This window comes from Pieris napi, chromosome 15 (assembly GCF_905475465.1).
Source record: "Pieris napi chromosome 15, ilPieNapi1.2, whole genome shotgun sequence".
Taxonomy (NCBI): Eukaryota; Metazoa; Arthropoda; class Insecta; order Lepidoptera; family Pieridae; genus Pieris; species Pieris napi.
Genome location: NC_062248.1, coordinates 1,568,862 through 1,582,351, shown reverse-complemented (window position 1 = coordinate 1,582,351; position 13,490 = coordinate 1,568,862). Strand labels below are relative to the sequence as shown.

At 33.2% G+C, this 13,490-nt stretch overlaps 1 protein-coding gene across 1 annotated transcript; it reads left to right on the top strand.

Annotated features, from left to right (window-relative positions):
* Nucleotides 1–3,259: 3,259 nt before the first annotated feature.
* Nucleotides 3,260–13,413, top strand: LOC125056827 (elongation of very long chain fatty acids protein AAEL008004-like). Its single transcript, XM_047660128.1, has 6 exons — nt 3,260–3,388; nt 6,876–7,066; nt 8,997–9,077; nt 10,560–10,722; nt 11,524–11,660; nt 13,183–13,413. The coding sequence occupies exons 1-6, from the start codon at nt 3,340–3,342 to the stop codon at nt 13,366–13,368; spliced, it is 807 nt and encodes a 268-aa protein (XP_047516084.1). The 5' UTR covers nt 3,260–3,339; the 3' UTR covers nt 13,369–13,413.
* The last annotated feature ends 77 nt before the right edge of the window (nt 13,414–13,490 follow it).

Genomic DNA, 13,490 nt, shown 5'->3' with positions numbered 1-13,490 from the left:
CGTAAATGGCTGCACGACGATATTTAACTATGCAAAAATTAGCCTGGTAATGTTTGAATTTTTTTTTAATCATCGCATTCGCGTCGGTATGGCGGGCTGTAAGTCACAACGGAGAAGTATGGCATGACACTGCCGCCTCTTTTTTTTATGGACTATCGGAAAATACTAGAATTTTTGTGGAACAAATCGTTTAAAAGTCGTAAATAATACGACGAGTTCGACTAAAGCCCGCGCTTGGGCCGCCGGTACCAGCGCTATGACAATCAGAATCCTTTTTTTAATTTCGTGATGAGAGTGAAATTTTACGATGCGCGCGCACCGTGACACAAAATTAACAGAATGAAGTTAATGGCGCATGTTGGCACGCACGCCACCTCTGTTCACTGTGTATTTATATTGATAATATTTATCCACATGCTTTGAGTTTCTACATTTAAAACACGTGTTTTCATTTTGTTTTCATTATCCAAGTGCGAATTTTATATGTGCGTCTGAATTATAATCAGAAGTGATTTAAATTTAATATTTAAATCAATACTAATTAATATTAGAAAATAATAATAAATATAAATATAATATTAATAAATATTTATTTATTTAATTTTTCAAATGTACACTGAACTTTATTTACTATATGACTCCTTTTCCAGTCTTTGATTATTTAATTGTAATTAATTATTTGTATGCAATCAAAAACTATTTTTAATAATGCCAAAGAAGTATAACTTCTTACGCGCGTACATAAGTACACGGACCCTTTTTTCTTAATCAAGAACAATTTTCAACTCATGCGTTCAAATCTGGTTGTGCACAGTTTTTATGTGGAAATCGGCGTCTTTCAAGTGACTGAGTTAATTATTATTACCTGTATTTGTTGAAACGTATTTAACGTATAGTATAGTCATGGGATTCCACCTCGATTTAATCATTAATGTCAAATGCACAAAGTTTTTATGTAATAGTAAAAATGTTTAAGAAGAACCAAAATTAATATGTATATTATCAGTTGACGTAAATATGTTTTGCATTTAATTAAGTATAGGTACTTTAAATAATTTAAACGCGAAGAATGTCTACACGAGTCATAGATTTGTTAATATTTTTTTTTCTTCAATTAGTACGGCGTAGCTTATGTAGAAATCCGGTGTTATTCTTTTTCCCTTAGACAAATACTTCCGTAAACCTTCGAATTAATGGCATTACATAAACCATTGTAAGCAATTCTCAAGAATGTAAAAAATTATTACATAAATTATTTTTAATAATTTGCGATGCTCTGTATACTAAATCCGAATCCGAATAATTATTGCTTACAAGCAAGTAGGTCCGTCTGAGTTTGACATATGCTTGTTTTGACGCACACATAAATAAATGTGCACAGACGGCACTCCGACGCACGACCACAGACTATAGAGTGCGTTGTGCGAGTTGTTGTCTCGTTAAGCTTAGGTTTCCTAGAAAAGCTTTACACTGTAATTTAGCAGATAAGTATTAAGATATAAATTAAATACTAAAACAGTCTAATTACACTGTTTAGTCTCTTTCCATCATAAAGTAAACTTAATTTGGTAGAATGCGACAAGTAACTTCTATAGTTAACAGAGACTTATTTATTTTATCGATGCACTTTTAGTGTTAGACTATTAGAATCGGAAAGTCAATGTTTTCTTTTTCATCTTTTGTAATGTTTTCTGCCACAGCTGCTATCTGCAAATTGGTAATTGTCGCAGACAGTCTTCTGCGTGCGTGTGTCAGGCTTAGAAGGTAGATTACTGCCTACTTCTGATTATGAAGTTAGATAGACAGTGGCATAGCCTTACTGCGAACACCGAAATTTGCCAAAAGGAAGAATTTACTAAGCAATCATTGAGGTTGAAGTGTTATAAATATGTGTGTAATGGTGAATGTGGTAAATCACAGAACAAATTTTTATTTTTTTTACTTATGTAACTTTAATGACGTTGTGGTTTATGACATTTTCCTTTGAATAATTGTAATGTAAAGGGAGGGCAAAACTTGCTGAGTTTCTTGCCCGTTCTTCTCAGAACAAGGCCTCCTGGTAGTTTTGCGAACGGATGGCGTAGTCCTGCTCTTTCGTGAATTTTGTAAACGTTGTTGACATTCATAAGCATGCTCTAAGAAGCATCTAAATTGAATAAACGTATTTTGATTTTGATTTTGTTGATTGTAAATTGAGTTGCTATAAATCCTTAAAAAAAACATATCGCCAACTCCAAAATGCGGACAAAAGTATACTATAACAATATAGTGTTAACTCTATAGAACGACACTCAAGGGACTGTGCCTATTTACGTTACAAAGAGTTGCCGTTAAATGGATAGAAAAATCTGTATTAGAAAAGGAAAGTTTATTTCAGACTAGTGTTAGACATAAAAAAAATTCGTATTTGAACGCTTAGTTTAGCTTAGTTTTTTTTTTTATTTAATTCATATCTTGCGATATTGAGGCATCTTCGTTATAAAGCACATGCAAGCATGCGCAATTTGTAAAAAACAAAGAACAGATTTCTTGGAAAGTTCGGTACGTATGAGTACCGACAGTCGAGTTTATTTCTCGCGACAAAACAACGTACACAGCTCCGCAGTTTTAACTTATTTCGGCTAAAAATAACTTAAAAAGTACTTTTTAGTATATAATTGTTGTCGTTATTGAGGGTGGGTGTAATGCTATGTAGAGTGTATCATTGTATGGAAGACAAGCTAAACCAACCAAAGCCGAGTGATTTCGACGCTGTAGGGGAGTTTGTCGTTAAATCGAGGGACGTTACATGGAGTTTACAATGTATTTCTTATGTATATTGATTGGTCTTGTATACATAGTTCTGTATACTATTTCACATTTAATCTATTAAATGTTAATTAATTAATTAATATACGGTATAGAATTTTTTAAACAAATTTAAATTAAATGTGAAATACGAAGTATTTAATATTATTTTCAATTGTATGAAGTTAATAATTACTTCTGAGTAAAAATTTACAATCCATCAAGATACTACGTATACGTATGTTGCATGGGTCTGATAGTTGTTTGGGGTCCATCTTCTCACGATATATTAAGTTATATGTTGTATTAATTAATACTAATTGTAATTACTAAAATAATTTAATGTAAGAAAAATTTTGATAAAAACAAAAGACAATGATTATGTTAAAATACTGTGGGAGTTCCGAAATCAAAAGTAATTAATAATTATTCATGTACGCAATTTATATTAATATGTAAATGTATGTATAGTACGTTTCAGGTACTATTATGCTATATTCTTTTGAGCGCATTGGGTGACGACGGTGTGCTTGTCTTAATATCAGTACAAATATGGATACTATAATCAGTGCTTATAAATATGTTGACGAGGAACTGGCAAGTAAGTAATAATTTTAAAAAAATGTTCAAACTAGTAATTCACCGCCAAAATGCAATGCATTTTCGAAGTTTTACCTCACTTTTCTGACTACCCATAGTTAAAAGCTAGGTAAGTCTCATTTCTGAATCGTACCCTTAGAGTCTATGCGGGTTCTTAGTGTTACATTTGAAAAAAAAATTAAGTACATTTTTTTTTTATTTATTTATTATATACATGATCTTAAACAGAAAGAAGTTGGTGTGGTGGAAACACAAACTGGACACAGTTTTTCTGTCCACCAGGACGTCGAACATATTTAAATAATTAACTTATTACATACTTAGGCCAGTGATATACTATACATAATTTGCTAAAAGAAAGAAAATATCTTACCATCGCGATTTGCTGAGCCTTTTGACATCAATTCATACTAGGTTATTCCTAGACGTAACAAAATATTAAAGCAAATATAACAAATTATTATTAACTTAGTGAAATAATAATTTGTATAGTTATTAGTTTATTATTTATTTATACTACTGACTCACACATAAAATCTCTATATATATAAAATTCTCGTGTCACAATGTTCGTTCCCATACTCCTCCGAAACGGCTCGACCGATTCTTATGAATTTTTTTATCCATATTCAGTAAGTCTGAGAATCGGCTACTATCTATGTTTCAAATCTCTAAGTGGTAAGTGTCCCCAAAAATTTTATTTTCATTATTTAGATTTTTTTGTTTTTATTTTTTTATGATACAGCATACAAAAATACATACAACCCCTAATTTTCACCCCTCTACGATCAGCCCCTATTTTTTATTATTGTAGATAGTTATTTTTATTGAACTATAAAAATGTTACCTAGAAATAATACACATGGCAAAACAAACCTTAGCTGTGTCAGCTAGTATCTCTACAAAGTTTTAAAATTTGACGTTGAAGGGGTTCGCAAAACTTTCGATTGTCCTAAACCTATCATTAACAGCTATACATAGCGTGTTTAACCTTTAGCCTACTTCAAAAATATGCCAATGAATTCGACGTGTAATAAATAAAATAAGTTACATTACGCGGGGACTATTTACCGGAATATCGTTGCGTCACAGAATAGATAATAGCAAAATATGTGACAGTTGACATTAGACTTGACTTATTGAACAAAATGGCGGGATCTGTCGTATTTTTATTTAAAATTGTACAAGACCAGGCGATTATGGGTGTTTTACTTTAATTCCGAGACGGATAATTATAAAAACAAGGTCAGAGGGCCGAGCATTTAACTTAACAGGAACAATCACATAGAGACCTTTACCTATAGTCCACCGCATTCTTAGTAGATTATTGAACCGAGGCATAAATACATACTAATATACTATTAAAATTTATAGTAATCAATATAAACTTGCATATTCAGACTATTATAATACAGCGACCTGTGGTTCGGACGGCAGGGAAATTATTTTTCAAAATATTTTTGAAATAAATATTGCAAATCTAAAGAGATAATGTGGCATTCTAATGATGACATATTGTGTAATCGATCTAGTAGTTTATAGTTTAATTTGTTCCTATTTTTTTTAGAATTACTCTTAAGATAATAATTAGTTTTAACTAAATACTTGTGGAGTATTTAAATAAGAAGTAATAACATATTTAAAAAATACATTATTTTATAGAAATAATTTAACTACCATGAAAATAGATTTTTCCGATTTTGCAACATTTTTAATTGATATATATAGGTATATAAACAAAAATTTTAACACAGTAGATTCGTCAACTAAGTTGGCCCTCACTGACAGACCCTTCAATTGTTTTTTTTCGCTAAGTTGAACACTTAGGGTCTGTTTCACAAGGTACGGATAAGTTCTACATAAGTTCCAAATTAGCTATTAATTACTTATTGGTAGGATAAACACTATTGTTGCGTTTCACGACCGTCAGATAGCGCTATTCGTCACGTAAAGTCCATCATAAGTTATGAGTCCGATGAATGTCAAATAGCACAATTTATCTTCCAAATAATTTATGTGTTGCATATATATTTGGTACTTTATCCATACATTGTGAAACAGACCCTTAGCTTAATTCGTTATATAAATGTATAAAAATCACATTGTCATAGTGAACAAGAATGTATCAATCCTTAATATGTTAATATTATTATAATAAACTGCTCCGTAATTTAAACGTAACGTTCTTTAACCTCTACTACAAAGTCCATACATATTTACTTTAAATTTCATTAAACAGATTATCGATTCAGTGCCGTTTTATTTTTGGCATAATTTATATGAGAAGTAAATACTTCACTTGTAAATCATCCTACACTAAGAGTAATTAAAGTCAATTCTCCAAATTTAAAGGACAGGATGATGATAAAGTAGGTACCTATCTGAAAAATAAAAAAATAAAAAATCATTTGTATATGAACATCAAAAAATGATTAAATTACTGATTAGACAATATAGCCGGTATTTATTTTAAATTAAAATTTTAGATCAACATGGGTCCAATTAAAATCTATGGTCTTAGTAAACTCAACTTAACTATGTTAGACATTTAAATGATAAGTTTAAAAAAGTGTATACGTCATAGTTTCCACCAAGGGTCTGTGTCCTTACTCTTTCCATTGAATAAAGACGTTAATAATTGGTCATATATATGTTAACGTAAAATTGTAAATACCGTTAGATTGTAATCTATCTCGCGAGATTATAAACTGTCGAATGATTGTGAACCTCAGCGTACTGCTTACAATTTAACGTATTATTATTCGGTAGATTGTAATCTATCGAAGTGAAACCGTCAAATTGTGAAACGGCCATTTTCTACTTTTCTATTGGTTATAAGAGATTTGACATTCTCGTATTCTATTGGTTATAAGTGATGTGACATTCTCGGTAAATTAATCGAATCGATTATTTCCTCATTTGTTAATTTTAAAGTTAAACCTAATTTAACCATTACTTGTCAAATGTACATACATTACATTAACTTCATGTCTCTTCAAATCTCGCGAGATAGATTACAATCTAACGGTGTTTACAATTTTACGGTGACATATACAAAGATTTTGTGTTGGGCTTGGGTTTTAATAATAAATCGAAAATGACAATGCTTGTGTGTATCAAGTTATCTAGTCCTAAGCGTAGATGGCGTAAATTACAAAAGAAAAATATCCCATAAATAACTTTAAAATAATATTAAAAGTACATGAGTTTCTACTTTGTACTTTTTATAATTAAGTTTGTTCGAAATAGATTGCATTTTATTAAATTATTATTACAGTAATTAGTAAATAACACCTAGTTTCTTACACAAGCGCCATCTATGATTCGCATTAGCTAACTTTACACATGTTGCGTCGTCCTTTCGTCTTTCTCGAAGTGTTTTCTTGTATAATATGAATATGTGTTAGGTGTAAGATTACTAATAAATAAATCTTTACCCTTATAGTGGGGTTATTTATCAAAGGTGCATTTATATGGTTTTGTTTCAGGTCCTATCACAAAAGATTGGTTCCTCGCATCCAGCATATGGCGAGTGTTAGGCATTATACTGGTTTACAACATTTTCGCAAGGAAACTCGGTCCATATTTAATGCGGAACAGAGAACCATACGACTTGAAGAATATTATCCAACTTTACAATATATCTCAAGTTTTTGCTAGTGCATATTTAGTTTACCAGGTAAGGCTTGAATTATGCATATCCTAACAGCCTCTGAGCCATTAAAATTAAATTTCTAATGGTGGCTGTACACACTCGTCGAGACACCCCGAGACAGGCCGAGTGCGAGAGTGTACAGTAGAGCTCTCGTCTCGCCTCGCTTCCTCGCAGTTGGTCTCGCCTCTCTCGGTCGCCTGTCGGTTTTTTGCGCACGAGTCAAAGGGTCTCGCGAGTAAAACGAGAGCGACCTGTACACACTCGTTCAATCATTAAATTTTGGATAATATTAAAACTTTATGATCCTAATTACCAATTTCTGTTGCGGTGTATAGTGACCATCTTCTTTTTCGCCATGGCTTCGTATTTTTTTAAAGGTTAACGTGAAGAAAATTATAATAACTCATTGCACAAAGACAAACAGCAGCAGCGGTTGCCACGTCCATTATTAACGGTGTTTTAAATACAATTAACGTAACGAGTGTGTACAGGCTGCGCTCTTCTCTCGGTCCTCTCGGTCGAGACTCCCGGCGAGAAGCTCTCGCCGAGTGTGTACAGCCACCATTAAGTACGTTGAAATTCATTACGTAATTAACAACTGATTATATTATAATAATGATTTGTTAACGATTGATTGCATCAATAGCGTAACTATACCATCTGGGGCCCGTGGTAAATCTTCTTTCGTGGCAATTCTTTTAATGGGGCCCTATCAGTAAAAATCGTCACGTTGTACTCAGTTAAATTTTAATAAACTTCGAGATTTTCAGCGTACTCAATTACACGTTGTATAATATGTCCCACTAATGGCCATAGGCCTCCTCTCTTAGGCGAGAGGGAATGGTCTGTAGTCCCCACGCTAGCCCAATGCGTATTGGAGACTTCATATTCATCCATAGAACATAATATCTCTTGGGCAGGGGCCCTCTTGGGTCGGGGGCCCGTGGCATTTTGCCAGCCCTGCCACCCTTTTGTTATGCCACTGGATTGCATTGATGAGCAGTAAAAGATAAATACATTGTATACGTATAATATATGACTAAAAAAGACTGGACGTCTTTCCTAATGAAATTAATTTTAAATATAATGAAAACTGGCAAAACATTAATAGAGTTTTTATTTTGTAATAGGGTTATAATCATTATATTTTATTCCAATTAAGTTTATTACAATAGGTCAGTATGATTATTTGGCTCAACTACACTTGGGGTTTGTCTTGCCTAACCAATAACCATGCCTTTTGAAATTAAAATACAATTCGGAGAAAGTTCGCGTCGCTTGTCTCCGAAGCTTAACGATACGCGTTGTGAGAATGTAATCGAAACGGATGCGTTTGATTGTGATTGACATAACGTATCGTTACGTTACGTTCGTTACGTAACGTAACGTATGATTGGATAAGATAATGTATCGTTTAGAGTGTTGACACATAGTAAACATAGTGTTGACTCATCACAATCAGGCGGAATGCAGTCGTTTTAAACTCCCTTTGATTCTTTTTTCAAAACAAAATTCTTATCACTCGAAGTAAAAATGAATAGCAGAAGCGCGAGTTTGATTAGTATCATAGACAACAGAATCCGTCTTTCTAGTTTACACTCTCCTCCTGTGAACTTTATTAATGAATCTTTGACGATTTTCATAATTCATCGTAATTGTCACACTTCCTAGCAGGGCTCCTATATCGAACAGGCAAAAGCTACGTCAATCGAAAAGTCACAAACTTTAAAATCATATTTGTCCGACTTCACATGGCTATATGTAGATTTTGTATAATTTTTAAATAAATTACTTGTTAGTGAGCGTTAATTTTTGTAATATTGTATTTTACGAATTATATTATATATTAAATTAACATCACTGATTCAATACTAATATGAAATTGTAATTTAAAAAAGAACTTTACGTAATATCAGCTATTCTTACTATGGTTAATTAAATTCTCTCTTTTCAGGGTTATTTTTTCTTCTTTGTGAATGAATATAATTTCTCATGCCAAGGAGTTGATGACTCTGATTCAGAAAAGAGTCTGTGGGTATGTACACATTTGATTTCTTGTATCTTCTACCGAATTTACCATGGAGAGTGTTTGGATTAATACCTGCAGATGAGTTTCATCATCGGTCATTGAGGCAGAATCTATGCCTCAATGACCTACTATGTGAAACCAGCTGCGCAATGAAGTATTTCCGAAATCCTACTTCGGTTCCGCCAAGACAAGAAAGAGTAACAGCCTTGCGATTCTGTAACTCACTTTTCGAGCTCAATAGCATAAGGAGGGAGCTTGTAGTTTATTGTTTATCAGAATGCCAAATCGTAAAACGACTGCTTTACGACTGATTTGATCGCGAACGCCGCTGTGAAAACCGCTGTGATAGTTCGAAAAGTGAGTTACAGAATCGCAAGGCTGGTCCTAAAAAGCCGGCAACTGCGAGCGAGCCTTCTGGCAGTATGAGTGTCCATGGTCACTTAACATTAGATGAGCCTGCTGCCCGTTTGTCTCGTGTACTATAAAAAAAATCTAAAATTCAACTTTTAACTCAGATGTGTGTTGCCTTGTTTCATTAAGTTAGTTTTATTATTAACTACTTCTTTGAAAATTCATGAAATACGTTCATTCTAAAATATTCTATAAACAAATAGTAAATTTTTTAAGTGTAAATAGTATATTTATCTATATATCTTAAAATATATAAATTACGCGTCACGTTGTTTGTCCGCTATGGACTCCTAAACTACTCAACCGAATTCAATCGAATTTGCACACCGTGTGCAGTGCGATCTAACTAAAAAAAAATTTATACCCGCAATATTATCTTATTGCAAATTATTTGTTTATTATTTGACAGTCACAATTCTAACAGATGGCGCTGTGTTGAAAGTACCAACGTTTCATATAAGCTACAATTTAATGGCGTAACCACCAAAAAAGCATGGTGGACCCCATTACTGGTGTTCACATACCGTTTCTCTTGAATAGCTTACTACTATGTAATATAACAACCATAGCCACAGCAACGCTTGGCCGAGTCTGCTAGTATATATATATATATATATATATAAATAAATAAAACTATTAGGACAAAATATTTCAGTAATATTATTAAATTATGTTTTATTATTATTGTAAGAGCCAAGGCTGTACATTTTCTAACTAAATCATGGGAATTACTTCCCGAGAGTAAAGCCAGACGTAGGCACTCTCTTCGACTGTTACATTGTATTCATTCCTTACATTAACATTTCATTATTTCGCTTATATTGTTGTACGCGAGTGGTTAATATAGAGTAAAACTAAAATCCTCTAATACTTAAAGGACCCCGTTTACCCAGGAACCGTACAGTTATGTATATCTATTTTAGTAAATTATTACAAACTTCGCGCTAATAAATCCAATCTTTAATAAAGCAATTGGGATGCGCTTTACGCTGATACGCTTTTAACGACTGCAAAGAATTTAAAAAAATAGGTCTAACGGTTTCATTTAAATTAACAATGTGTATAATTATATTCCAGATAGCGAGAAATGTATATATATATTACATGTTGAAGTATATTGAACTTCTCGACACAGTGTTCTTCATACTTCGGAAGTCATTTAGACAAGTGTCGCCTCTCCACCTTCATCATCACAGTTTGATGCCAATCGTCTCTTGGATTGCCGTTAGATATGTCCCTGGTACAAATCTTTATATATATTATTTTTTAGTATTTCTGAAAACAATAGAAATTTACTATTAACAGAATAGTAATTATTGTTCTATAATTTCTAATCTTACGGGATACAACTGTGGGGAACGGCCAGCAACAGTAACATAGATATCTTGGAGAGATTCCAGACCAAAGCTCTGAGAACAATGTCTGGCATCCCTCATTGTATAAGTCATAGGTTAATACCTCGACCTCGGCCTAAAAACAGTTCGACAGGAAATAGCTCAAAACAGCCTGAAATACCAGGAGAAGCTGACCGTCCATGTAAACGAACTGGCACACGCTCTGAGCGGAGAAGGCGGTCTTCAGCATACCCGGCTAAAAAGAAGGGACGTATCGAGCTTATATAAAAGATTTACATCTTGACATCAAGAGAGTCGTGTGAAAAGTTTCATACAAGTATGGCTCTTGAGGAAAACATGAACTGAGTAAAATCAAACAAACAAGAGGCTTATTGCTGGAAAGCAGATTGCCGTGAAGCAGATACAAAAAAAAAATTCTAATAAGTACGTTATACACAGCCCCATACTTGTAAGTCTCTTTACAACATTGCGAATACACACGTTGACGGAAAGAGACGAGGCGTTTTTTTTGCTAGGAGTACAATTAGACTGATTTATTTTTTATGAATAAGGAATGTAATCTGTAGGAAGTCTATAGTCTTTGGAATTTAAGAGGCTTATCTTTGTCACTTAACCAAAAATATTTCCAAATGAAGTTGTTTAATTAATTTTTTTGATTATCAATATTTATTTAATGTTATTTTCAGGTGGCCAATGTGTTATTATTGGGTTTATCAACAGCTTCGTTCACATTATAATGTATGGCTACTACTTTGTCGCTGGCTTAGGGCCGCAATATAAAAAATATCTGTGGTGGAAGAAATATGTTACTGTACTACAGTTGGTATGTTTTGATTAAGTTTTTACTAGACTATCACTCTGCACTTAAACGTCAACCCAGTAGATCGCCTGTCAAATTCATTTGTCAGCTGTCAAGTCTAGTGTAGTGCTTTTTATGAGCACGTTTTCGCCTATCGCCTGTCATTTTAATTATCATTTTCACTTCATAGTATTTTTAAATTAATCTAATTCACACCTTCCTTGAGCTAATGTAGATTAATGAGATAAAATCGTCTCTCACATTTTATTGCATTAAGTGGCGTTTTAAAACGTATTACCGCATATTTTCACTCAGCCCTGACGGATAGGAAAGTAAGCAGGGAAATGGGCTGCGTGTATAAATAGGCTACTTGCACTGTCACTGAACAGGTACATACTGGCGGCGATATTGCAGCAAGACGTGTATAGGATAATATTTTCGGCAGATGCTAGGGCCGAGTGAGGGGTGATATAGTCGTATTTTTAATTAGACGAAGCCAACTGACAGTAGCAAATGTCACTTTGTAAAATAATGTTGCCATATTTAAAGTTATCACTATGATACGTTCAGTTCTTGTTCAATCAGATGAATGAACAATGAGTGTAAATAGTTAATCATTTCAAACTATAAAATAATATTATTTCTATTTTAAAATTGTATAAAAGTGCTCTGATATATGTTAGGTACTAGTAGTATGTAACTACAATCAGTTTTTTGACGGCTTATTACAAAGCGCGGCGTGGTGACTAGTGCCATCACCGATCATTAATTCAGGAGTTTTTTTCAATCATTCACTTTGTCACAACACTATTTTTATTTCATTAAAAACTGACAACACCGTAAACGTCAGTTGACTTCGTCTAATTAAAAATACGACTATAGATTTTGACATCATATGGGTTGCCATACGTCCCGATTTTTTAATGAAAATTAAATACCCCGCGCGGGACAGGCTTTTTCCCTCTTTTTGGGGCTAACTCAACCGTCACTCAAGACACCACTGCGATGCACAGAAATGGCACCAGCTCTTTCAACAGTTACCAAAAAAAGATACCAGGAATATGTTTAAACTACTATTTTTCATATTAGGTATCGCAACATCAAACTGCTTCCCTGAATGCCATTTATCCCACATAAATTATAATATAAATATGGATGCCAGATTCAAATTGTCTGTAAATTATTGTCATCACCAGCTTATCATGGGACTAGGTCAATTGGTGTGAATTGTCCAATCATAAAAAAAAAATTAAATCAGAATTACTATAGAGTTATAAAAGCAGAATAGTTTTTTTTTTAATTAAGGAGACAAGTATTTAACGATAGGGCAAATCTGATTTAAAATATCACCTTTAGTTACTATGTCCCGCTTTCGACGAAAGATTCCCGCTTTTTTAACTCGAAAAGTTCAAAACTCCCGACTTGGCAATAAAAAAAGCTGGCAACGCTGTATGGGTGTCACAGCTCGCGCTTAGAATGCTCATAGAATGCTCGCAGAGGTTTAAAATTACACCACTACGTACTAACTTTATGTTTTTTTTTTCAGATACAATTTACACTAGTTGGTGTCCACAGCGTCGTAAGTATGTTCTTCCCCTGCTCTTATCCAGTTATTTTCAAACTTCTAACAATTGTATATGCGTGTATATTCATGAACATGTTCGGTCAATTTTATTATAACAGCTATGTCAAAAGGAAACCCGAAACGGCAAATGGGAGCAAACGGAAATAAAAATGTATTATCGTAAGGATTAATATTAAAAATTATTTATTGAAATATGACTTTGTTTTCATGAGTACTACATTTCTTTAACGGGTGATATAATATACTCTCTCTACTATCTCAATATATCT